At 38.6% G+C, this 27153-nt stretch overlaps 2 protein-coding genes across 2 annotated transcripts; one reads left to right on the top strand and one right to left on the bottom strand.

Moving 5' to 3' along the window:
• Positions 1-1187: 1187 nt before the first annotated feature.
• On the bottom strand, positions 1188-8485 carry si:rp71-39b20.4 (potassium voltage-gated channel subfamily V member 2). The gene is made up of 4 exons (XM_034702922.1): positions 7947-8485; positions 7188-7821; positions 5249-5374; positions 1188-3057 (listed from the first exon to the last, which is right to left on the bottom strand). The coding sequence occupies exons 1-4, from the start codon at positions 8483-8485 to the stop codon at positions 2740-2742; spliced, it is 1617 nt and encodes a 538-aa protein (XP_034558813.1). The 3' UTR covers positions 1188-2739.
• A 2370-nt stretch (positions 8486-10855) lies between these two features.
• rps28 (ribosomal protein S28) lies at positions 10856-14384 on the top strand. The gene is made up of 4 exons (XM_034703976.1): positions 10856-10982; positions 11265-11312; positions 12736-12858; positions 14245-14384. The coding sequence occupies exons 1-3, from the start codon at positions 10944-10946 to the stop codon at positions 12856-12858; spliced, it is 210 nt and encodes a 69-aa protein (XP_034559867.1). The 5' UTR covers positions 10856-10943; the 3' UTR covers positions 14245-14384.
• The last annotated feature ends 12769 nt before the right edge of the window (positions 14385-27153 follow it).

Raw genomic sequence — 27153 nt, 5'->3', positions numbered from 1 at the left:
TGACTAACCCTTAGCTTGCTTTCTGAGCATTACTCCCAACACCTATATTTCCAAATTAGTGGCTTCATTGCCCTCTTGGATTGCCAAAACTCCAGCAGGATGCACAAAAAATATATCTGGTGGTAGGAATTTCAGATCTTGCAGAGGGGAGCCAGGTAGACATATGAATTAACCTGTGCTAAAACATTGTGTTAGTCAGGCCAGTCCATACACAATCACCTATCAGGTTTAGATCAGGTAGGAAGGTCCCCCAAACACCAACTCTATATATTATCCTGTCAGTGGAATGTGAACATTGAAGTCTATTGGAAGACAACAGAGTCCCTAAGACAATTTCTTTCCAGAATTTGACCCTGAGACTCTTCGAAGGTCACCTGCTCTGAAATTCTGATGGTGCCGAAGCAACAAAAGGAAACCAAAACAGATGTAGAAGAGATTGAACACATACTTGACTACTAATATATGTACTTTTTCTGTCAGTGTGAAAGAAGTGACATAATAATCAGTTGATGAGTTTTATCAGCTCCTTAAGATTTTATGTGTATCTGTCTGCCTGGTTGTCTGTCTTTCAGATCTATTTTTCTGATGTCCTTCTTCTAATCCTGTCCATTCAGACCTGACCGACTCACACAACACAGCCAGATTCTCTCTGTCCTCTTGAGGTTTAATTGATGCTGACGACACCATTAAACCCCTCTGGCATCTCTCCGGTTACCTTATCCTGTAATACTATTACACAGGCAGCAGCATCCACTTTGAAAACGTGACCCAAGTGTCTGTAAATAGATACAGACATTAAAGCCCCTTTGAGGAGTTTTTAGCTGGTTATGAAACAGACAGCAATAAAAAAGCGTAGCCTTTTTATAGCCTACAAAAGCAAACAAGACCATCAGCGACAACTGATATTCTTCAGCATTTAAGACCTGAAACTTCTGTGAGGGGTTAAGGGTCAGACCAAATGTTTGAAAGCACACTTCAGAAACAACCTTTTTTACTTTATGCACAGCAGATATTCACAGTGAATGATACATTTGACTGCTAAAAGAAAGTAGGGTGAGACTTTTTGTCTGAAAACACAACGTACACATGCACAAGATAAGAGATTAAAGTCAACACCTTGACCACAGGGGGTGCCAAAATCAACACAACAGAAAGTTTCTCACAGGAGCTTTAAACCTTTGGGGTTTTTAAGAAAGTGTGGATTATTATGAAAATACAAGAAAGCCGTGAGATACAGATATCTTTAATCATGTGAGAAACCTCAATGATACATGTGTTAATCTTTAACAACTTGGGTTTACACTATTTTCATTTTGTGTTTAATAGTTTGTTTTCCAACACAAAACAGAAGAATAAGTCTTACAGGTTTTGCACACACACACATCTTTCTTCACAGCCACAAAGTAACAGATGAGCTTTGTCTTTGAAAATGAGAAAAATAACACTGAATCATTCTAGGAAAGGTTCTTCTTTGTCACTTTTTTACCAATGCACTTTTTTTTATCACATGCATACATTTTTACACTTTTCATGTATATAAGCTGTGAGTCTGGGAGTGGATTAAACATTGTCTAATGATAACTCTTCAGTTTTCGGAGAGTTGTGGCTCTGAACAGGAATTGGTTTAATGGTATTAGAGAAAGAGCTAAATGCAGCAACACAGTCCAAGGACAGTTTGACTACAGGAAGTGCTTGATCCTGACATCTACAGGCCAAGAACATGGGAGATCTTCACAACCCCTGCAGCGACGATGCTAAATACGGACATGTCTGATGGCTATTATAAGCACAGTTCACCTTGCATGACTTGTAAACATCATAATGGCCTTTCTCTAGTTTGCTTATAAGGATTCAATAGAATATCAGTCTCAATTTTTTCCAATATCATCCATAGAAGTAGTTTGTAAGAACTTAAGCAAGACCTGATAGTGCAATCCTGATCCCCTGTGCCACCAAAATAGCACCTGACATGATTGACTTCTGCCCTTGTCTGACCAGGCGGGAGGCGCAAGCGCAAGTCCTGTTAATCCTTGACAGCAAAATTACACTCATACGCTTGATCTCCTCCGACACATCCCAGCTGCATCTCCTCCTACTTAGGTACAGTCAAGAGCCTGCTGAGTGTCTGGAGAGGGTTTTTGACAGGAATACCACTCTGATGACAGCTAGGCAAGCTTGCACTGATGTTCTCAGTTGCACACAGATCTGAGGGGTTTTCATTGCTTTTTTCTTTCGATTTTCTGAGCCTTGAAAATAGGAAGACGGTGATAACAGGTCTTTTTAATGTTTTGACGTTTTGGTATAGGCCAACCGTTTTACAGAAGACATTTTTTTGTGCAGAGTTGACCATAAAGGTGTCCGAGTTGGTTCTTCAATAGCACTTACAACAGAAACAATTGTTTAAAGCGTCATTCTTACTTTCATATTACTAATACTTCTCCTTGTGTCAAAAGTGTACTTCAGTTAAGTCATATTAAATAGAAAGAGGTGAGGAAGTCTACTGGAAGGATCTTGTCTGTTTGACCGAGGAGTCGTGGTCCATAGCGTGCAAACAATACCTGCTGTAAAGCTGAGGCTTAAAGCTTATCTCAACTTGCTGCTGCCTCCATTTGCCCCTTTGGATTGTTTGTATTACATCACACAGGCTCAGAACTGGAGGCAGATGGGGTCTTAAACTTCGCAGACCCATGGGTGATAAGGCTGTTTGGGGTTAGAAAGATCGCAAGTTGGCAGCTTTGCTCAATCCTCGCTCTCGTGGATAGTTTCCCTCCAGCTGGGCCTCCAGTGAGTTTCATCATCAGACTCCTCCAGTGGGGGTTCGAAGCAGTGCTCAAACTTGCGCCTCAGACGTTTTTGGAGCTGGAAGGAGCGCTCTGTGTTTGAAACGCTGTACTCCTGCTCCTTGAGTTTGGCGTAGTAGTCGGAGAACTTGTTGAACAGGATGGAGATGGGCATCCCGTTGAGGATGATGCCAAAAGAGATGCAGCCAAATGCCACGCAGCGACCAAGATAGGAGATGGGGACAACGTCTCCATAGCCCACAGTAGAGATGCTCACCTGGAGGGTGAAAAGAAGAAAGTTAGCCTTTGAACTCATGCAACCTACACTCTGCAAATGAAAATGGTATAACATATATTGTGTTCACATGGCAGCCAGTTCTCTCTGACATCATTCTCAGGGAATTGAGCTCTCATGCTGTATTAAAGTCATTCTGCTGAGTGTTTGTTCTAAGTTTTAAATGTAGCTAATCTGACAAATCTTTATTGTTCGATTGTCCAATCGAGAAATGAGCTATCCAGACTACAGGTTGCCGCTTGAAATATGGCCCTATGGTAAGAACATAGGGCCATATTTCAAGTTAAAACTACACATTTAACAACCAATCAGATAGCAATTGGTGTTAGCATCCACCCACCTCCTAGCAATTGTTCTGTTGGCTAAAAGGGAGCTCAGTGCTAACATTGCCTTTTGAAAGTGTGAAAAGGCTTTAAAGATACATCATATTTAATATTTGATAACTCTACTATCAGACAACAGCTAATGTTAGCTTTCATTCCCAACCTTAGCTAAAGAGATAAAAATAGAAGTAAAGCTAAAATGTAAGCTAAAAATATATTCTGTTTCTACTTACTTTAACTTTACATTTGGCACGCTATCCCTGCAGATTTTCACTATCACTTCTGTTATCAGCTTATTATCAATCAATCAGGAAAGGATGGGATGTTCATGACTGTTAGATTTCCTTCATTAATACACCTTGCAGCTACAGATATATAATCTACACTATATAACAGCTATGAAGCTTCTCACCCTGTCCATGATATCAGAGAAAAAGGCCAAGCGTGAATGCTCAACACTACTGCACTGTTCCTCCATGACCCATATATGACCTGCAGTATGCCCCTATAGTCTCTTAATAAAAGTCTCCTCTGCAGACTATTTGATGCGTTGAGAGTTGAGAACAAAAAAGATTAAATAAAACCTCCAAGAATCCACTGAAACACTTTCCATCTCTGGAATGCAATCATAATGTCCAGCCACAAAGGAGACGCATTACACCGTATTAGAGGGGATTAGACACATATAAGTTAAGAGCTGACACCAGATAAATTTAGACCAAACGTCCCTGAATGAGAGGATGAAAGAAACACAGAGAGCGAGGCTGAGGGCAAAATCAAACACTTGAAAGTAAACCGAAGCACACTAAGTCTTCAGTCTTGTGTCTTATTAATTTTTATACTTTGCCATGTGAATTCTTTGTTTTGTGGAGCCTACTGGATCTCATATATCTGTTATTTGCTAAATGTACCGCACAGTGGAGTTCTATTTTAATGTCAATTTGCAAAAAGAAAAAAATATATATTTGGTGGTCAGAATGTGTTTCAGAGAGGAAGATTGTAATCATCATCACTTCTGTCGAATATCAAAAGATTAATTGACATTTTGACAATGCACAGATTCAATTTCTCATTAAGATTAGTTCAAAAACGTGCAAACCTGCACCAATTAACAAGTTACATGTCATGTTGATTAGTTTTAAGAGATCTGCCACAAATGTATGGTAATAATTTTTCCTTTTTTCTGTAAGAGCAAAGCAGCAGTTAGTACCATACAACAGTTTGGCAGTTCTTCACATCTGCACAGATGTAAAACACGATTCTCATGGCCTGTCAACCAGCAAGAGAGTTTTCAATCCAATAACTGCATGCTCATCATCAGAAAAAAAATGCTGTGTCTAATTTCTGCTACAAACTTTCATATCAATGTAACTTAGCCAACCCTCTATTACAAAAATACATTTTCAAATAAGATGTCTTAGTTGCTTCATGATAGAGCCACAAAAACAGCAAAACAATATTACTCGCTTCTGCATTTTTCACGTTTGCCTTGACAGGAAGGCTGTGCAAATCCCAGGAGGCTTAATCCCTGACAACTGAAATGCACCACACTGCTTGATCATAATGACCCCTGCCACACAAACACACGCACACACTTCAGCACAGTCAAGAGGAAAAGATTAGCAAGGTTAATTGATCCGGAAGAATTTAAGTGGCAGCCATAAAAGAAGGTCAAATCCTTAAAATACAGTGCAGCATTCCTTTTTTAAATCATGAAAATGTGTCACCTAGTGCTTTATGAAAAAAAGCTTAAGAAGGAAATTTAAATTTTGTTAGCATCTTTTTCCCCATTGTTTTCCCCTGCCTTGTTTGGATTCAAGATTTGTGCCAAGAAAGTGTAACCCACTCACCGCAGCCCACCACCAGGCATCTGGTATGCTGCTGAACGGTGTCCCGGGCTGATCCACCTCCACAGAGTGCATCAGCGCAGAGAAGGTAAAGATGCCCATGGCAATAAACAGAAATAGGCAGCACACCTGAACAATGACAGAAATAAACATGTAAACAGAGGTCACCATTTACATTTAAAGGTATATAAACCAGTATACTATGAATCTAGAGCGACCTTCAAGGTGAAATGACACTTGTATTTGTGTTTCCATAAAACACTGAGCAACATTTTCAGCATACATATTACATTTAGAAAAAGGGAGGCCATGGTGTGACTTGTTGCAGATATTGATTAGTGTTTACAGTTTCCAATGTGGTCATAAGTAGGAACACTGAAAGATACACAATGAGGGCCTGCACTGCTACAAGGATTAAGGTGATGTGCATAATATTGTAGGAACATAAAAATAGAGAAAGCATGAAGACACATGCAGTTGAAATCACTAACACCATCCAAATCCAACTCTAAGAACTTTATTGCATCACTGAGGACTCTTCACATCCCCTTCAATAATTGTTTCAGATGCTTTCGTACACATTCTGACAAAAAGATAACTTACAAGAACTCTCTTATTCCCACTGCAATGTGCATTTTAAAAGAGGCTAGATGTGCTTTGCAAACATACATTTAGGTATGCTGAGTCAGTGAGCTCTTTTAAATCCCTTTTACAAAGCACTTTTTAACCTGGTTTTGAAAGATGCTCTACAAATAAATTATTATTATTATTATTATTATTATTATTATTATTATTACAATTATTTAATAAGTTATGGAATTGTTGGTATGATTTTGTGGAAGTCTACTGTGTGATACACAATGAAGTTTCTGGGATCTTGAAAGCATAACAATGGATGAAAATGTTGTTCCTACAATGTCTACACGAATTGAGTTGTAAAATAAATAGAATTGAAACACATGAAATTGTATGTTGTTGTTTTTATATTTTGTTTTTGTTGAACCACATACAGTGGTAAAGCTGAAAACCAGTGCAACACATAAGTTGCATGAGCTGATTATGCGAGAATCTTAACTACTGAGACTATAACATCTTTGTGGCTACATGAAACGTAAAGCCCTTTCCCCTCTACTTTTCACCTTACAATGACCAATATGTCCTCAAAAGTATGCTTGTTTCATATTAGCATTTTATCACCCTATAAGGTTTTTATGTTAAACTTGTAAGCAAATGATTGCCAATTTACAAATCCAGTTTGTAGAAGCATAAGCATTAATTTTTACACCTGACAAATGTAGTCTTGTTTTGGTTTGCCTGCCAACTTGTCATGACAAACCTGTAAAATAGTTCTGACGAACTGTGAATGATAAAAGCTGTAAACACTGCACTTGCATGGTATCAACTTAAAAGTTTGTATAGCTGGCTGTTGACAGTTAATTTGTATATTACCACTACTTATGGAGACAAATTGAAGTTCATTTAAAGTTCAGTGATTATAGCCTCCTTGGAAAGGATCACTCAGCTTTTGGCTCTGTTTTGGTCACCACCAGCTCCTTAAGGGAAATACTGCATGTAACTGTTAAATACACTGCTTAAGTAACCAGTTAGAGGTCAACGGTTTTGAGCTGTGCAGGCAAGGCCTTTTCTCTGCAAACAGATATCTACTCAGCTTTAAACACTTTCAAAGAAAGCAGTGACACTAAAACATACTAGTGCAGTTAAGGTTGGTTAACCAAAACAAGAAGTTAGAAGTGGCTAAAGGTAGAGACAATTTAAGGTGGGTTCATCCCAGTGAGAGACCAATTGCATATATAAGTCATGTGATCGAGTGATGCAACAGTATTTTTATCGGCTTCACCCAAGTTCATGAAGTGGTAGAGGTAGCTCTGTTTTATTTGAGCATATGTTGTATTTATCTTTCTTGCTTGACTTTTCTTCATACCTGCTCAGAGCATTGTCGGATGGTGAAACCAAACGCCCTCATGCCTGTGGAGTGCCGGGCAAGCTTCAGGATTCTGAAGATACGCATCAGCTTGACAACCTTGAGAACTTTGCTGACTTTACTGACTCTAGCCATGGTCTTCAAATCCTCCTTTTGACTGACATCCTCCGAATCTAAAACAAATGCCTCAAAAACGAGCTGGACAAAGTAGGGCATGACAGCCACCACATCGACAAAGTTCAGGGCACTTTTTACAAAATGTTTGATGTTGGATGTGGTGAGTAACCGCAAAAAGTACTCCAAGGTGAAGAAAAGGATGGAAGCAATCTCTATCCACTCCATGTAGGTTCTGCCAGCAAGTTTGTAATCCCTGAGTTCTTTCACCGTGTTCATAGTCATAGCAACGATGGAGATAAGCACAAAGAGACTGGAGAACACAGCAAAGGCTTTGGCCGACAGTGAAGAGTAAGGGTTCTCCATCAAGTCCCAGAGAATCTTCCGAAGCCCCCCAAGAAACATGGTTTTATATCCCTCATCATCTTGGTGAGGTTTAATCTCCTCGATCAGCTCCTGGTTGACCTTCAACTGATCTCTGATGTCATCAACTTTCTCCTCAAACAGAATACGGCAGCACCTGGATGGAGAAAAAGAGAAACCAATGTGTCTTTGTTAAAGAGCTGCTACATAAATACATGCATGACATACACAAAAAGCAACAGACCAGGCTACACTTTGAAACTTCAAATATCCACAGCACACCTTGGAGTGTCCTTCAGTTTCAGCCCCCAGAATGACATCTCTTCCTCAAAGTTCACAGAGCAGAGACTGTCCATCACCCACAGGACATTACTGCAATAAAAGTGGAAGATGTAGTGAAAAAACATGGGGTCCCTGTCGAAAAAGAACTCGTTGTTCTGAACGTTGTAATCATCACAGAGTGTCAGGCGCTTGACCGGATCGTTACAGAGCGCAAGGACTCCAATCCTTGTTTTAGGGTGTCTGAGGACCAGATGCTTCGGGATGTGAAACACCTTTCCTCCAATGTTCAGGTTGACAATATTTGATTGCCTCGGGTTTGGTAGGTCTTTGTTTGGGGTTTTCTTTGCCTTCTTTTTGTCATCGGGTGTGTCAAGGTTGTCCATGGATGTCCATGCTTTCACAGAGCTGTCCTGGGAAAAGGGGAACTCACCCTCCTGTTCTTCAATGCTGTGCGAAAAACTCATCTCCCGTTTTATTGTCGCAAAAAGACTGGAGCGACGCTTTTTCAGCACTTTTAACCTGGGCTTCATGGCCGCCATTATGTAAGCTCCTTGAAAGACAATCCAACCAATGAAAAAGTTTCTGCAAAGTTCAGATCAAGTCAGTGAAAGGCAATAACAAGAGTATTCCACAAGATCTCCATTCAAGCAGTATATTGTCTTCTCAGGAAATGCTCCATGGGTGAAATAAAGATGAAGGAAGAGCTACCGTGCTTTCTCTCTCTCAGCGTGCAAGAAGATCAACGACATGAGTTAGGGATTCAGCCTCTTTACTGATTCTCTAATCCTATTGCTGTCCTTTCTGTCCAAACGCAAGTTAAAAATACTGTTCACAGGGATTAGCGATGTGATTTAAGGCTTTGAGTTCTGAGCGAGAAGGCCAGGCGAAGAGAGTGGTGTGATGACAGCACTGCATTTCTTACAAGACTATGGACTGCTTTTGCCTATTGTATCTTTACAGACATATAGCTCAAGTTAGCCAATACGGACTTGGTCTAAAGTATAGTTTAAGCTTTGACACTGTCAAAGCCCTGTAATATTCTATCACTATGCTTGGATTTGGTGTGTAGATGATACATAAAGGAAATACTTTATTTGTGCATTTCAAAAATAAAGTAAAGATAAAAGAATATTAAGTCAAGATTTGATGACCTAGAACTGAATTATGTAAAGGAGGGTGTACCAAATCTAAATTCAATAAAGTCAAAGTTGTATTGAAATAATTTTAATATGCAACCAAAATAACCATGCATTTACTCCTATTTGCATAAAAACAATCTGTTGGATGCATATGCTAAACTGGATATTCTTTTATATAGTTGAAGCAACTATAAACAGTCCCCCCAATAAAAATAATTATCTTCACCATTTTATTGGTACCATTATACACACACCCTTTGATCTAATTTACAGAGATCCCCATCTCAGAACAGCAAAATATCTTGAATTATTCATAATGAATGAGATAGTGATTCAAATTTCCTTTGTTGTGTGAACACACAGGTTAATTCAATTTATGGTACTTCATCATCTCCACTTTTCCAGTGACAAACTTGCTAGAATTTTTCCCAGCACAAACTCTGCCTGCCCGAGGTGCGGTAATAGCCCAGCCTCAATAGGACACATGTTTTGGGCATGCCCCTCTCTAAATAGTTACTGGGACAGTATTTTCGAGGTATTCTCTCATATGTGTAAAAAGACCATAGCTCCTGATTTCCACACGGCCATTTTTGTATAACACCCCCAAATTGTAAGCTTACAAAATTACAAGCGAATGCCTTGTCATTTGCTTCACTACTTTCTCGCAGACTAATCCTTTTTAACTGGAAGGCAAGTTAATCCCCATCATTTTCACAGTGGTTGAAGGAGGTGCTCTCAGTTCTACCTCTGGAAAGGCTCAGATATAAGATAGGCAGATAGGTTCCACCTTACATTAAGTGACCTGTTCATTTAGCAGTATTTGCCCTTTTTAAAAATGTTTTATTTACATTACATTATTATTGTAACTACAACTCATGGTCATATTACATACCCATATTTATTTTTATTTATTGCTTAATCTGTCATTACCAACCATATTCACACCATGTCAACCTGTCACTACTGAAACATTTTTAATACTGCCTGTAATTACTTCTATTTAATCTAAATTTCATTGTAACATTGTATATATCTAAATTGTATTCTAGCTTTATTTATCTATTTTTATTTTTACTTATTTTATTTTATTTTACTGACTGAAACTTCTTCTTGATTGTACTTATGTCTGGGTTGCTGTAACAACTGAATTTCCCCCCCGGGGATCAATAAAGTAATATCTTATCTTATCTTATCTTATCTCAGATCTTTGTGTACAATTCTATCACATTTAAAAGTAGACACAGAATGGTACTGAGAAGAACCTGTCTAGTTTTGCGACTTTTTTTTTGTTTGTTGTTGTTGTTGTTGTTGTTGTTGTTGTTGTTGTTGTTTATTTATTTATTTTTCTTGTCTTGTCATTCTCTTTGAGCCTCAGGGAGGGGGTGGGGAGTTGATACATGTATTTGTATTGTTTTTGTTTTTGTATTGCACTGTGGTTGTTTGTATGTTGTGTCTGTTTAAAATATGAAAAGCAGAAAATAAAGTAATACCAAAAAAATCCCGTGAAACAAACGGAGTCCATGAAGTCATCACTTTAATCCAACTGTAATGTGAAAATGTATAACTTCGTAGCAGAGATTGTTACACATCGACTAGTGGTGCAACCGGGTGCAACCCTATATTCCACCCATAGGTGGTGTTCATGGTATGGGCCATTCACCGGAAGTGGAAGTGGTCATCTAACATTACATTTCAATACCAATTATTTATTTATTTTTTCATTCTTATTAGTAACTGTCTTAATGTTGACAGTAATATTTTATTTAAATAAAGATAGATAAAAAAAAGAAGTAGAAGATGACAGTGATATATTCTTGCCGCGGACCACGTGACGTCCTTTCCGGTCTAACCTGACAACATGGACGCCAGCCGCGTGCCACAGATCAAGCTCGCAAGAGTAAGAAAATGCATTTAATAACGAAAATAAACACTGCTAGGCGAACAGAAGGCTACAGTAACTATTTAATACATAAAGGGTCCAAAAGGATTGAACCTAAGTGGACTCTTAGGCTCAGTTTTACGAAGGGCTCGAGCGCTCATCATGGAGGACCGTCCATGCTACAGTTAGCTGTTAGCATGGCGCGTCTGATACACTCGGCTCTCCACGCCGAGGAAGGGAAATATAAATGGTATTAAAGAGTCTCTGCCTTCATACTTCATTCTGTTCTTTTTTTTTCAGGTTACAAGAGTTCTCGGAAGAACTGGATCACAGGGACAATGTACACAGGTAAGCTAATAATGCTATCACAATGTCTCACAGCTACCGAGGAACAATGTTAAATAAGATACCTCCTATCTGTGTGAGGACAGGAACACTGTGCACACATTAAATTTACTACATGTCCATTTTTGTAATGTTGGGCTATGTCTCTCATGCATTTTTGTTAGAGAAGGGATCTATGGCTCTTTGAAGGGAACCTGATCTTGAGGAGCCGTTCATTTCAAAGAGCCGTTCAAAAGACTGGCTCTTTGGTTCACTGTTAAATAAATAAATATATTTATTTATTAGAAGTCAATCAGGGGTAACTCGTTTTTATCAATGAAACAATCACTGGTAGCAGTTTTAAGATAAGGTTAGGATCAGAATAATTCAAACTTACACATCCCACCAATATATATACTCTATTGGTGGGAATTATTCTGAAATATTGATTATAATTTTATTTGGCATTGTAAACATTCCATAAGATGGTGCCATATCCCCATGCTTCAACAGTGAGATCATTATTTTGAATTTCCCCTCACCTATAAAACTTTGTGGCACTAGAAAAACTACGCAGGCTACAAATAACTAACATACAAAACAACTTTACTGTAAAATGTTCCACTCAAGAACATTTTAACATTACAGAAAAAATGTAAAAATAATAAATAACAAAACGTATATATTTATTGTCATTCAACTTTTTATTGCATTTTGTTCAGTATTTCCTTTTCACCACAAGTTGACAAATTATCTATAAGTAATACAAAACCAACAAAAGGAAAATAGAGAAAAAAAGACAAGACAAAACATATAATAATAATTAAAAAAAATACAAGTGATAAAGAAAAATGGCATTCCTAATTTTCTCGGTGATGTTTAGAGGTTAACATATATTGTATTTCATGTCATAATATTACATTTCATAATGACGTTCATCAGACATAAAAGACAAATTAATTGCACATCGGATACCATGGTCACCTTCTCCAATCATTTCCAAATAAGGACCCCATATTGATCTGAATACTTTGGTGCTATTGTTGATACTGTATATAAGCTGTTCAAAGGAAGCTATCCTGGCCAGTTCATTTCTCCATTCACTAAAACCCGAAGCAAGTTCTCATCGTTCACTTAAAAGAGCTGTTCAAAAGACCGACTCGGTCACGAACGCCACATCTCTCATGGTTGTAGAAGATTAGCTTCATCAGAATTGAAAAGAAAATGTTACATTACGGAAGATGCGTGTGTCACGTTTTAAGCTACTGTGCTCTGAGTAACTAAGAGTGAACATCTGTGTAATGTAATTGTCTTGAAATTCTTACACCTTTTTTAAAATAGGTGAAATTGAAAGAACTAGTAATTCCCACATTAGACTTATTCGTTCACATATGTAGGTCTTGACTCTCATTGTAATGTATTCATGGCGTTTTATCTGTCCACACAGGTCCGTGTTGAGTTCATGGACGACAGCAACCGGTCCATCATCAGGAACGTGAAGGGCCCAGTCAGAGAAGGAGATGTGCTGACACTCCTAGAGTCTGAAAGAGAAGCCAGGAGGCTGCGATAGGTGAGAGTGAGGAGTTCAGACCCGGCCATGTTCGTTTAATTGTTAACCTAAGTATGATTATTGCAGACAAACTTAAGCCTTTATATGCCATTTAAAGGGGCTCATATTTCTTAGAGTATATTTCTTGACCTGCTCAAGCTCTCAGCCTTGATTCTGAAGATTGCCCACCTGGATATAAACCCAACCGACATCTACTGTCTTAACACTCAGAGCACCAACTTTCAAAGTCCTTAGGAGGAAAACAAAAATATATCGTTGACACATTTTTTACTGTGGCTCTCTTTTGTGAGGCATCTTATAGTTCATGGTCTATTCAGTAACTTGAAAATGAATCTTGATCCAAGAGGAGACTTGGTGTTTTTGAGTCCAAGTGATATTCATTGATAGTTGAACTTAGGAGGCTCGTAGTTACAGTGAAACTCTGACTGTGTGAAGGCCTGATTCTGTGCAAGTCATCAAGACTGCTCTTGGCGTTCATCGTATTAAATTCTGGGACACAAAGGGCCTGTACTTAGAGGCAGGTTCAAAATAACCAGACATTTTGTTACAAGCTTTGTCAACAGCAGTCAGATGATAGCATCAAGAAAGTGGTCATAGACTTAGTTTATTAGTTAGGGACCATGCACAGAACTTTTATCCCAGGCTTTCTGTCACCTGTTAATTATTATTTTATTTTTTTTTAGCTATATTTCCTTTTTTACAATTCTTAGAATTTTAGTGTCTGTTTCTTGTATTCAATGCTGCTCATACGTGCCTTAAATTGCCCCCGGGGACAAATAAAGTTTTTTGAATTGAATCTTTCCTATAATAGAGGGCGTTTGACACGTTTGGCGTTCCCTACACAGAAATTGAAGCGATCCACCTTCTTCAGCCAGGTTGTAATAATGATCGGCAGTAGGATTTAAAAATGCAAAAGGCTACATTAAAAACAAACAGTCCTGCTACTAATTAAAGGTATCTAAAGGTAAAAACGGACATAGCTAGAGATGGACCAATTTGTGTTGCCAACTGAAGGCATGTAACAATCAAATTTGAGTGCAGTCTCTGTGGCTCATAAGGGACAATAATTGGTTTAAAGAGCTGTCCCTGACTGAATTGAAACCAGAAACTCAGAACAAAAGCTCTTCTGGACCTGGTTAAGTATGCAGTATAAGTCACCACAGCCAGTTAGCCATTTACAAGTAGAACCAGCCCTGGGATGACCAATATATCTAGCTTTGAGCTGCACTAGTTATTAGAGACAGTACAGTAATTGATTCTATTTCATAATCTGCCCAGCGGTTGAATGAACTAATACTTTCCTCCTTTTCTTCTGTCTGTCAGCCATGGGAGTAAAAGCTGTATATTTTTTAAGTTGTGTGACTGACTCTTGTCTTTTCTTCACAGGGCCCACTGAAGTTGTGAGGTGCAGATCCAACATGGTGGAGAAGACGGCAACATTTTCAAGAGAAGATCATTTGGAATTGGAATGTCGCACAACTCACTTCGGGAGATGTTTTGAAAATAAAATTTGGGTATTAAGATGAGTTAATGTCCTGTGTTTTTTTTCTTCTCTGAAATACTTTGAACAGATCTGAAACCTTTAGTTGGTTAATTATATTGTTCTACATTTTGGGGGTATTAATGCTACGTTAGCAGTGTAATTTCAGAAAAGGGGGCGTTTGTATTCTTCCAAAAATTCAGAGGTCATACTGAAAGATGCTCTCTGAGCAATAAACAAATGCATCAGAAAAAAAATGGAGAATCTATTTGTTCCTCTGTTAAAAACCTGAGTAACTCAGAACAAATTAAACTGTTACTTTGAGAGAAAATCAACAAACAGGCTTGTAACATTATCGTGCAAGGGGTCCAGAATATATTACATTTTGACTGTAAAATAACTGATATAAAGTTTTGAACATTTCAACTATATTCTAATCTTTAGATGCATGTGCGGCGATCAAATATTGAAGTTGATAACCTAGTTTCAAAAATACTTATTCTCATCATGAATTAGTTCTAATAATATCTCAAGCATCTTAGTATGAACAACACTAGAGCCGCCCCACTTAGAAGCAGCACCACAGGGTCAAGTAAAAGGTAGCCAGTGTTTCCTGATTGTTAGGTTTCTTGATATATTTCTTGCAAATATAATTGCATAAGCATTTGACATCTTCATATGCAGTAATTATTTACTAGAATGTGCAGTGCATACCCAACTCAAACAGAGAGACATTTTTGATTTTGAGTGTTCAGGTTTGATTCCCATGCTGTCCATCAGAGGGCAGCATCACTCTTGGTTGATTTTAGCTGAGTTGAGCATGAGTTGTTTCGGTTATTTCACGCAAGCTGCTTGTCTGCTGAGCCACTAAGGGATCAACTCAGAGCCCCATTTCCTTTGCCTTTTGATTACAAATATTTATTTTCATTTATCATTAAACACAAAGCTCATATAAACCAAGCTTTAGTCCAGGGGTGTAAACAGAATATACTATACGACCCTAATTTCATAAGAGTTGAAACCCTGTAAAATGATGATAAAAACACAATTTTATCATTTACAAATCAACTCAACACCATATTAGATTTCAAATAGTGCACATATAACACATCAAATGTTAAAACTGAAAAACTGTATTATGTTATGAAAGATATGTGCTTGATTTAAGGAGAATGTTTACCACTGTGTTGCATTCCCTCTTCTGTTAACAACACTTTGTAAACTTTCAGTAAAAAAAATCATTTTTAGACATTTTGGAAGTGGAATGTTGTCCCATTTTTGCCTGATATTGCATTTAATCTGCTCAGCAGTTTGGTGTGTCCATAGTCATATCTTTCGCCCCATGTTATCAGTGGGTGACGAGTCAGGACTACAGACAGGTTAGTTTAGCAGCCAGACTCTTCTACTACAGAGCCATGCTGTTGTAATACGTGCATAATGTGGTTTGGCATTGTCTTGCTGAAATATGCAAAGTTTTCCTGAAAAAGATGTTGTCTGGATAGCAGCACATGTTGCTCTAAAGCCAGTATATATTATTCTGCATTAATGGTGTAAGCTACCCATGACATGAGCACTTATGCATTCATATACAATAACAGAAGCTGGCTTGTGAACTGTGAACTGATAAGCTGGGTAGTCTCTCTCTTCTTTAGAGTAGATGATGAAGTGTCCATGATTTCCAAAAATGGCACATTTTGATTTATTACACCACACAGGACAGTCTCCAATTCACCAATTTCAACTCAACTCAATTCAACTCAACTCAAACTTCATTGTCATTCATCTGGATAGCCTGTTTACAGCTAAACAAAATTTTGTTTCTCACATGGCATATGCAAAGCAGTGCAAGTGAAAATAAAACGACAGACAAACAATACACTGACGAGGACAGAATATAAAAACAAGACGAAACAACAATATGAGGACAGACTAGAAGGGCTGACTATATGAGTTAATTATGGATAATGGAGTGAATAAATAAATAGATAAAACAGTAAGTGAGGTAGTGCAGGGTGCAAATGTTGTAATATATATATATATATTGAATAAATAGAACAGCTAAACTATTTAATTGAAATAAATAGGCAGTAATAAGTAGTTATTAAAACACAGAAGGCACAGTGGTGGTCATTGTCAGTATAAAGATTTTGAGCCTATGCAGTGATTTCCACTACAGAGTCATGTCTGTTCTAGTGCTGCAGAGGGCCTGAAGATCAAAGCCATCCAGTTTTGGTTTTTGGCCAAGTCCAAGAGACTTCTACAGAACCACTTGTCAAGACATTATGTACTGCAGATGATGAAATCCCCAAATTCTTTACCATTTTTACACTCAGGAACATTATTCTGAAATTGTTGAACATATGCTCACCCAGTTTCTCACGAGGGGACCTCTTTCCATCTGAGACTCAGCCTCTCTAGAGGGCAATTTTATATCCAGTCATGTTACTAACCTGTTCCAAATTAATGTAATTAGTTAAGAGATGTTCCTCTAGTTTTTTTTTCGCATCCACAAAAGTTTTGATGTTTTAATGTCCCTGTCCCAACTTTTTAAAAGCATGATTCTAGCATCATATTGAGAATATAATATATTTTTTATAATAAAGCATTTCAGCTTTGACATTTGATAAGTTGTTTGGCATTATTTTCCATTAGATATAAGGTTGAAATGATTTGCAAACCGTCAAAATCTGTTTTAAATAAATATTTTACAATATTTTGAATCAGAGTTGTAAATGTCTGTGGATAGAGCACAATAGGTATTGCTTAATACCATCATATGAACTGCTGTGGGATTTAGTCTCCAAGTCAGCCAGTGAAAACAGTGATAAACACCAGCTCCTTCCTTTGAGGGTTTTATATTTTAATACATATCTTCAATTCGTTTTGAACTCTGATAAAGTCTCCAGTACTGTTTAAGTATTCAATATATTTGGTCTTTTCCTGAATAACTTCACATGTGAGGGCTGTAAAAGAAAATCCTGGGCGGCTGCATATCTTAATTCTTCAGACATTTTCCCACCCTTGCTTACAGCTTGAGTTTTGTCTGAAACCACTTTTCTGTTGGCTGAACAAATTTATGGCTTCAGCATCAAAGGTTGTGACTGAATCCATGTTAATGCTGAAGGAACTAGTCAGAATCTCGTGCACGAAGAAGTGGATTTTCATTTGGATGTGTTAAAATGTGACCAAACTCAAGTTTTACAAGACTCACATGTTGTCAATTTTGAGACAATTTTTCAGTTCCCACCCAGATTTTGACGGTCTGTCATGCATTGTTCAGTTATTTCTCACAACAGAATACAAGGTAAAATGTGTTTTAATGGAGAGAACGGCAAAAATTAAGCTAATTTTACTATCAAAATATAAGCCTCTGGTAAAAAATCTGTCCAATAAATACCTAAAATGTTGTGTAAATATAATAAATAACAAATTCAATTTGTTAAAATCCTCTTTTCTTTTTTGACATGTGTATATTCAAACATTGAAGTTGAGGGAGTTGTTTTGGGAAATGAAGGTATCTGACTGAATTCCAGCTGAAGGTTCATGAAGGGCCTCAGAGTTTGTTTGAACAGGAAAGCATGTCAGTTTGAGCGATGTGTTGTGATGGGGCTCTTTCAGTGCTGAATGTTTACTTGTAGTTAACACTGACCTACATTAAACAGAGCTATGCATTGACCTACAAGGTTAATTTATTTTAGTCTTAAAATCAATAATGTATATCATCAGTGTCTGCCTCACAGCTGACCCAGCTTTACCATACCGTGCTGATATATGTACGAGGTTGTGTCCTAAATAAAGCGATGGAAAAGTCTAATGTAAAGCCCCTTTGATGACTTTGTAACCAGTTAACACACTGAAACTAGCTGTGTTTGCTGTGTTTTCTTTTTAGGGCCTACAAAAACAAAGAAGAAAAAAACCCATAAAGCTTTAATTTTTAAAGCTTCAGTGAGAAAGATTCTGCTTGCGACGATTTTGGCGCAAGCTACAAAGTGACATGTCTTTCCTCTTTGCTTATCTTGGTAATAAAAATGATAATGCAGAGATTGTCCGTCTAGTTGCAAATGATATCATTAGTTTTTGTAGGTCATAAAGCATCAAAGCTAGCCTAGTCTAAGCTAGTCTGTCTGTCATAGCCAGAACTCTAAAAAATGTTGAACCTATAGTGTAACTCAGCAGCTGGGTTAACTGTCAGTCAACTTTTGGCTACCTTACAGCTAACAAAGCAGCACACTGCTCACCAAGCTTCTTAAGTAGTAGCTGTCCATGTATGTTTGTATCTTTAATTTTTTTGTCTTAACCTTTTAGCATTATCTTTACTATCTTCCTCTCTTTCTCCCCGAGGTTGGCTCAAACATGTTTTATACCTCTATCAGGCTGCAGCTATATCCTTGTGTGCATACTTTCCAGCTGAATCCAGCTTTTATGAAACGTTTGTTTGCTTTGCTCGCAGACGGCTTTACCCTCTGCAAGTTCAGAGACACCACAAATCACCACCACGTGGCGCATGGCACGTGCAACTGTTACTGCCATGGCCCCCCTGTTGGTATGAAAATGCATCAAGTAAGCCCAAAGTGACCCCAAAACCCACTTTATGAATCTAATAAATAGAGTTGGCCAACTGACAACTGACTTCAGTTCATACTTCCACGAGTCAGCGAAACATAACCCAGTTGACCCATTTTCTTCTCATGCAGATCTTTATTTATTACATGCATGTTCATATTGTATTGCAGCTACACCTGCAGGCGTTTTCAAACTCCCAAGAACTTCTGTAGCTTTTACCAGAAAAGCATGAACAAGTTAGATGAATCCAAAGTAGTAAACTGACAGCAAGCCACAAATTAATTCTGGGCCGCAATTCAAGAAATTATGGTGAAAAAAATGTAACACTCACAAAAGCATGCTCTCACTTGACAGGCAGAATCGGAGAGGCTGAAGTAAGTCGTGTTGAAAAAACACTACCACACATACTATACACGTGGATAAATCATGAAAAAGGGCACCATGCTCTGAACTTTGACCTTAAAGAGAAAAAATAACACATAATGTATAATAGAAAAGAAGGAAAGGGACACTTCAAGTGAGTTATTAACCAGGTTCAAAACACCTCTACAGTTGAAAAAAAACCTGGTGTCGTCTTACCACCCTGTCATAATCATTTCACACCACCTCTCAAACTCCCTGCCTCACCCACACACATCTCACGGGTGGCATGTGTTTACCATCGCCCTAGTTTCTCTCTTTCACTCCCCCTCCCTCTCTCTCTCTGAAATAGAAACACACTAGTTTAAAAACAAATATGACCCAAGGCCTCTCTATGTTTGTCTGCATGCCACCAAGGTCTAACTGAGCCGGAAGAAAACAGCAGTGCTGGGAATGTCTGCTCGTCTCTGTGTGTCTGTCTGCAGGCAGAATCTGCAACATTATACCAGACACACAAACATCAACAGGAACAGGGACACTGTGCACAGAAGTGTTGAGGTATAATGGCTGCAACAACATCGAAATAGTGTGTAATCTTTCTAGAATAAGAAATGATGGCACAAAGTCTTGTCCAATTTTTATTTTATTTTGAAGTGGCAATGGGAATTATTACACCAGGGACATCAGAGTTCTTTTAAAATTCTAGCATTCTACCAAGAATATCTATGCTCGAAATCTTAACAACACACGTCTTGTACCTGACATCAGAACAGATGTGTCATCTTTCTATTGCTTTGTTAGGTCATTAAAAAAAGCTTAGTGCTTCTCTGCGTGTTGTGAATAACAGACAGGATATGCAAAACCTTTAAATTCCTTATGTACAATGTACCAAAACTGGAAAGCTTATATGTAGTATGGAACTGGGTGCTTGAAGTAACAAACTTAAAAAGCTATCACATTTAGTTAGTCTCAGCTCTACAGCATTTTGTCCTTCAGCTCACTGATTTGGTTTTCCAGCCTACAGCTTTCCAATTTTTGTTTCATTCTCTCAACTCTCCTCTGCATTGTCTCAGGCCACAACAGGCAACTCTAATACTGAGAAAAAAAACAGACTGTAGGTTATGTTTCTGGCACCAAATGACAACCAGCAACAAGCTGGACATCGTTGTGGTGCACACTACATCTCATGTGCCATATTTATTTCTTAGTGCATGGTATGATCCAAAAAAGAGATAACAGGAGCAAAAAAATATATATATTTTCATGCACAACAGGACAAGGGAAATGTATCTTAGTGTTTTTACGTTACTGCAGTATGCATGGAACAAACGTGTTTTTTTTCTGCAAGTTTAATAGTATAAAATAGTATAAACAAATGAACTTCCCCTACAAATTAGTATTGATATCTATAAGGGCAAATACCTGAAATATGTTTTTTTTCATGTATTTTATTTGGTATTTAGTCTTTTTTTTTTTTAAGTTATGTTTTTTGGGCATTTTTGCCTTTAATGACAAGACAGCTGAAGAGAGACAGGAAATGTGGGGAGTAGAGAGTGGGGGAAGTCTTGCAGCAAATGGTCGACCAGTCAGGAATGGAACCGGCAACCTCTGTGTCGAGGACTGTAGCCTCTAAACGTGGGGTACTTAGAACACTAGGCCACCAGAGCCCCATAGTCAGTAAATCTAATGTTATTGTGTCTTGGTTGAAGCTGCTGAAGAGTAACACATCTTTTGGCACTTCCCTCTCAATGCATTGTTTTCTTTTTCTTACCTGATCATCTTTTAACACTTATATTTTAAACTGTCTGATGAGCAGTAAAAAGTAAGTGAATACAACATTAGGATAGAGTCATGTATGACACAGAAGTACCTCATAATGAAGTTGAAACTTTGTATCATAAATGAGCAACTGCACTTATTTTCTACTTTGTATGATAGCATTTTCGAGTATAACTTATCTTGAGCCGTTTCAATTATGTACAGATTTTTTTTTTTTACGGTTTTGAAATTAATGTGCAGTGACATGGGAAATCTAAAAATGATCTTGTGATGTTGGTATGAGGGGGCTTGTCGGAATAGGAGGAACTTGGATGGAGACTGTGGGTTTTGTTTCTCCCATGCTGGGTAACAGGATGTGCTGCAGGGAGGTCATGGTGCATCCAAAGGGGGAGAGAGAGGCCTCTGATTTATGCACTCTGAACTCGGCTACGACCTGGGTCAAGGCCCTCAAATTCACGAATGGGGCCCACAGGACGCAGAAGAGAGGCCAAGAAGACTACAACCCCAGAGGTAACTAGAGGACATTCACTGCCTCTCTTTTTCTCTCTCCTCTGTCTGCCACTCCTTTTCTCAAAGTCTCTTTGTCCAAGGACTTGCAAACTTTTTCACCCTTAGTGTACCCCCCCAACCAGACCCTCATAGCGCTGAACTGTAGTACACTCTTCCACTCCAAAGATTATCCTTGTTTCCTGCTATTATTGAAGACGGTGAGGTCTAATTAGGCTCCAGGAAGACAAGCCAAGTTTTTACAGCTCGCAGCAGCAGCAAGGGGTGCTAAAAAAACAAGATTAAGATATAAAACCCTTCCTTCTAAAACATCATTATTTACCTGTAAATTTTATTCCACTGCTATCAAGGAGTGCACAGCAAATAAAAAAGTCCAGGATGCTCAAATAATGATGACATTTTGGATTGAGCCTGACATAGAAGCCCATGTTTGTGTGAGCAAGAGAAAACCACTTCAGAAACAAACATAAGACCATAAAGTGAACGATAAAGAAAAGATAGCTGAAAGGGTGGCAACAAAAGCCAAAAACAGCGCGACTGTTTTTAACTCACTTTTATGTACGCCAAAGTGCTAGAGGGGAAAACTCCATTGTGTGAAGGTCAGAAAAACAAGCTATCCATTTGTTTTTTGAAGGCTCCCCCTGCAAAGCATGACAACTTGCAACTCTTCTTTTTTCCCACAATCCCTCCACGACACTGTCGCTGCACAAACAGCAGGTGCGTAGACCCCTGATACACAGGGTCATGCTTGACTGTTGATGATAATGAAGCCTGTTGTGGAAGCAGGGTTGGTGACAGAGCTGTTTTTTAAACTCTCCAGCAAACATCCTAATGTAAACATTATAAATACAACATTTCTTGGACTCTGGACTGACTTGAAAACCGGCTCCGTACACTGCCTGAAAATACAAAGTCAGGCATTGTTCCTGCTTGTTACTGAGGGCTTGTGTGGCACTCAGTAAACATGATGTGACCAGGCTTGTTTTATGAATGTAATAAGCCCTGTGAATAAAAGTAGCTGTAGGGTTAATTTAATCAGAGTTGATTCCTTCCTCTTTTTTTTGCGGTTTTCACATGTAACCTGCAATAACAGTGTAAGAACATGTTTTTGCCAAGGAAGAGGAAGAAAGATTGATATCACTCTCAAATCAATCTGTTAAATACAAAGCCAGAGCACAACAACTGGATCAAGTGGAATTATGCATCTGACGCACCTGAGTAGGTGAGACCAAGCGGCAACCTCCCATCCCAAAAATATGAGTCCAGAAGTCACATACACATGAATGTGAAAAAGCCGATCTTTACAGCAGAAATAAACATGTTTACAGCCTGGTACAAAAGACGAGTGTAGTCTGGATAGCTAATTTCTCGATTGGCACTCACTGTGAGGGGGGTGAATTTTTTTCTAACACAGCAATTTTTTAAGATATTGAGATTACAAGTCTTCCAATGAGTGGCACAGCTGATTGCGGGAACACTGTAGCTGTTGGCTAGGAGGCTCAAAGCCCGCCTCTTTACGTCACAATCACTCGACAGCAGCAATATGGCTGCCGCCGACGATTGGCCTCAAACAGCTCTTCAGAAACAGATGGGTGACATCACGGATACTACGTCCATATTTTATACAGTCTATGGGTGAGACTCACTGAAGACCAAACTTGCAGGGGAGAGGACCTTTTTCAGGCACTGCTTTTATTTTTTTACATCTATTAAGAACGCTTATAGAGCGGTGTCGGCTTGTCCTAGTGATTAACTCATGCACCCCATGTACAGAGCAAGCGGCAACCTCCGGTCTCAAACGATGAAGACCATGCGGAAGTGTTATAAACTGCAATTCATCGAGAATCCGCTTGAGGCTGGCTGCAGAAACACCAGAAACCACATAGACATGAATGGGAAAAAGTCAATCTTTACAACATTAATAAACATGTTTACAGCCTGGTTCAAAAAACGGCTTGGCCCTACGAAGCTGATCTTTCTATCGGCACACACTGTACAAGGGGTTAATTTTTTTCTAACGCGACGGTTCAGAAGATATTAAGATTACAAGTTTTTTCCCAAATAAGGACATGACTGACTTGTCTCCTGGACGGTAACACATAGCTGTTGGCTAGGAGGCTCAAACTCCGCCTCTTTACGTCACACTATGCCTCATTGAGTTCTGCATTTCCAATATGGCTGCCGCCGTCGATTGGCTTTGAAACAGCTCTCAGGAACAGATGGGTGACGTCACGGATACTACGTCCATATTTTATACAGTCTATGGTACAGAGCCATTGGGGTTCTGACACTTTTGGATAATGGAATATACCCCGGGTCAAATTGACCCAGGAATACTATTGCTGTTCCAGAGAAACAAAAATAACAGAAGGGTTAAGGATAGTTTATATCTTTATTGTGATTGTAAATTGTACAACAACATTTAAATGCAACCTTTTCAGGTGCAAAAAGATGCACAAAAAAGAAGCATTAGTAAACACAAGAAACACACATGCAGTGATCAAACTATAACACTGTCCAAATTTGCACTTCCATTATTTTCAATTAGATGCTTTTTTTGCTTTTGGATAGAAACAGTTTCTAAACCTTTTTGTCCTGCATGGTTTTCATCAAAACATCTGCATGATGCTGAAAACTCCTTTAATCGAAGCTCCTTTAAACATATCTGTCTCTCTCTGTAAACAACAATCTATCAACAGTTAGAAACAGTGAGAAAGGAGTCCTGTATAGCTGACAGTAAATAATGGTGTTATGGTTGAAAAACACTCATAATATATCAAGTTGGCCCTTGAAAACCAAAACATGCGATAAGGTTGCTACCCTTCTGTTTAATCCAGGTACAAGACATACTAGTCATCTTCCTCGAAGACTTCATCTGAGATAAAGGTTGTGTTGATGTTCTGTCTGTTCTGTGTGTTTCTGTTTAAGAGTTCAGGTTTGTTCCTTCTGCCTTAAAAAGGAACAGATAACATATACAGGCACAATGTGAAATAAATACAGCAGTCCATAACGTGCTAAAAGCTTTAAAAACTCGTTGCAGGATAACCGTTCAGCAATGACACACTCTGGTTTGCACAACCTTCCTTGGAAGTTGGTCTTGTTTTTAGTTCACAGCCATACGAAATCAAAATACTGAAGGACTGTGAGCCGATGACACATCCATGAGAGAACATGCACGACACAGCTGGATCAATATTTAACACGAACAAACTCCAAGTCTAAGATTAAAGTATTTGATAAAACAGGTTACTCTAACTTTCAAGCTTTGACATGACATGTATGTCAGTGTTCACATATCTACTGTCTGACTCAGAGAATTTGTGAAATCAGTTGGCGGCTTAGAAATGGGATGCTACCAGCAATGCCCTCTCTAGCCCACATTCAAATATTCATCAAAAAATGTGTAAAATTAATAAAGATTATTTTCACCTGCCAAAGTCACACCTGCAATAGCAAGTCTGCTTCTGGTACTTCAACAGAAAGACAAATGACCCCCCCCCCATACTTTAAAGATTTGAAGGCTTTTGCCTCCAAAACTCCAGACCAACCTGTTGCCACCATCACTTGGATTAGGGTTTAGGATTTGAGATTAACGTGGATCAGGACAGTCTTTAGAGACCCAACAGAGAACAAACAGACGGAGGTCATGGACTTCATGCTACATCTGATAATTGTTGATGTGAAAAGGTGGCAAGTAGAGATTAAAAAAAAACGTCTCTTGTTGTTTTGACATGGCCCAAGCTAGCCCCACGTAAACTAGCCAAACCAGGTTACCATGACACAACACCTCAAAGATTTCTGCACACCTCTCTTTAAAGGCACTATTGACATGAATCATGGGATCTGTTTGTTTACATACCCTTGCAGAGAGTGTTTTATTTCAGTGACCATTGTGGAATCATGGGAGTTGTTGCATCTGCTTGGCAACCATCTTTGCCAAGTTGACTCATCTGTTGACTAAGGCAGAAATTAGCTGTAGGGACAAGCCCCTCAACAAAATGTTACTGACATTTCTTTCTCTTTCTCTTCTTTCTCTGTTAATGTTTATTGTCGTCTTGCTTCCTCACTCTTTGACAAAGAATCAGTGCTTAGCGAGAAGACAAGAGACCAAATGAAACACACTGTTCCCCTGGGTGTGTGTGTCAACACTGTTAGAAACATTTTGATGGTGTAAGAATAATGAACACAAAATGTAGTATATGGACGTATCTTTGAACCATTTAAAGTACTAAATATTAAATCTTAAAATAATAGACACCAATCTTAAGTTTCAATAGAGTATATAAAGCTGCAGCCAACACCTGGTCTGATATGTAAAACACTGTCAGAAATATCATAAGAAAATAACATGTCGAGAACCAGTTTCAAATTAAAGCCGCAAGCAGCAATGAACGGGTCCTCGCACAAGCACCGCCTGAATTGCGCCACCGTCTGATGAGCACATTTTTTTATTTCTTTGACAAGAGTCCCGAAATATATAAATGGGATGCACGGCCGATGCCTGTGGCCGATGCCTGTGGCCTTCGCCGACCTTGTTGGTGCTCGGGCCCTAATAAAACTGAGCATGCTGTCATTGATCTAAAGCTTGCTGGTGGGTTTCATTGGATAATGTGCAGTTTTAGTAAAATACAGAACTGTATCATCAGCATAAAGATGGACATTACAGTTTATTATAGCAGATGTAATAACATTGACATGAAGTGTTAATAAAACAGGACCCAATTATAAACCTTGTGGAACTCCCTTTGACAATGGCAAAAACTCAGACTAGAAACTAGAGCACAGCCAGCCAAGCTGTCTGAAGATTTGCTATCAGGAACACTGTCACTGTATAACCCCTTTTTAACAAGGGGTTTTCATAAGGTTGGCAGGAGACAGTTACATCACATGCTGTTTTACAATTGAAATACTTATTTCAGAGGTTAATTAATGAGCTCCAGACATACTGGTAGATTTTATCACCTCTCTTTGGCTCCTGGCAGCTATTTCATAATTACTGGAAAAGCTCGACAGTAGTATCTTATCTCATACCGGTATCCAATATGGAGCAAAACTGACAAATGAGGACGCTCTAAAACAGTAAATAATTACTTTGAATAAGTGAACATGCGGGAAATAAATCCTCCTTTGCAATCCAAAGCTTCTGCATGCCTGGAGTACTACACACACCCACAAAAACCTCCAGAGTGTGGGTGGTTTCCTAAAAAAAATACTACAGTGCTGTTTTACATTGTATATTGTTCCTTTAACAAGTCAAATAAGAGTCATACGTTTGTAATTTCTACAAAGATGTAAGTGCTAAAGAGTGCACAGCTGTGGTACAGTCAGAGGCCAGAGCCCCTGTAGTTCTGCAGGAACACTTTGTAATTCAAACCGTCTTTCCTTTTTCTTCTCCAAACCAGCTGTCCAGCTCTTGACAGTAAGAGCCTGCCTGCCAGAAACCCACATTTGTTTCCCAACACAGGCCCTATTCGGTTAAATCCCTCTTCAGTTTAAGAGTCTTCTCCATCTGACCTGCGTCTACCTACACTCCTGTTGATTAAATTAATTGGACAATGAGTTAGTATCATTGAGATCAGTAACCTACACCAAGAGGCCTCAAGTGC

Source organism: Notolabrus celidotus, chromosome 15, assembly GCF_009762535.1.
Source record: "Notolabrus celidotus isolate fNotCel1 chromosome 15, fNotCel1.pri, whole genome shotgun sequence".
Taxonomy (NCBI): Eukaryota; Metazoa; Chordata; class Actinopteri; order Labriformes; family Labridae; genus Notolabrus; species Notolabrus celidotus.
Note: the sequence above shows the minus strand (reverse complement) of the source record. Positions and strands in the feature narration are given on the sequence as shown.

Coding starts and splice junctions, on each gene's coding strand:
- si:rp71-39b20.4 (XM_034702922.1), bottom strand. CDS start 8,485: ATGGCGGCCATGAAGCCCAGGTTAAAAGTGCTGAAAAAGCGTCGCTCC. Junction 7,822..7,946: donor AAACTGAAGGACACTCCAAG/GTGTGCTGTGGA, acceptor TTCTCCATCCAG/GTGCTGCCGTATTCTGTTTG. Junction 5,375..7,187: donor TCCGACAATGCTCTGAGCAG/GTATGAAGAAAA, acceptor GTCATTGTTCAG/GTGTGCTGCCTATTTCTGTT.
- rps28 (XM_034703976.1), top strand. CDS start 10,944: ATGGACGCCAGCCGCGTGCCACAGATCAAGCTCGCAAGA. Junction 10,983..11,264: donor CACAGATCAAGCTCGCAAGA/GTAAGAAAATGC, acceptor TTTTTTTTTCAG/GTTACAAGAGTTCTCGGAAG. Junction 11,313..12,735: donor CACAGGGACAATGTACACAG/GTAAGCTAATAA, acceptor CTGTCCACACAG/GTCCGTGTTGAGTTCATGGA.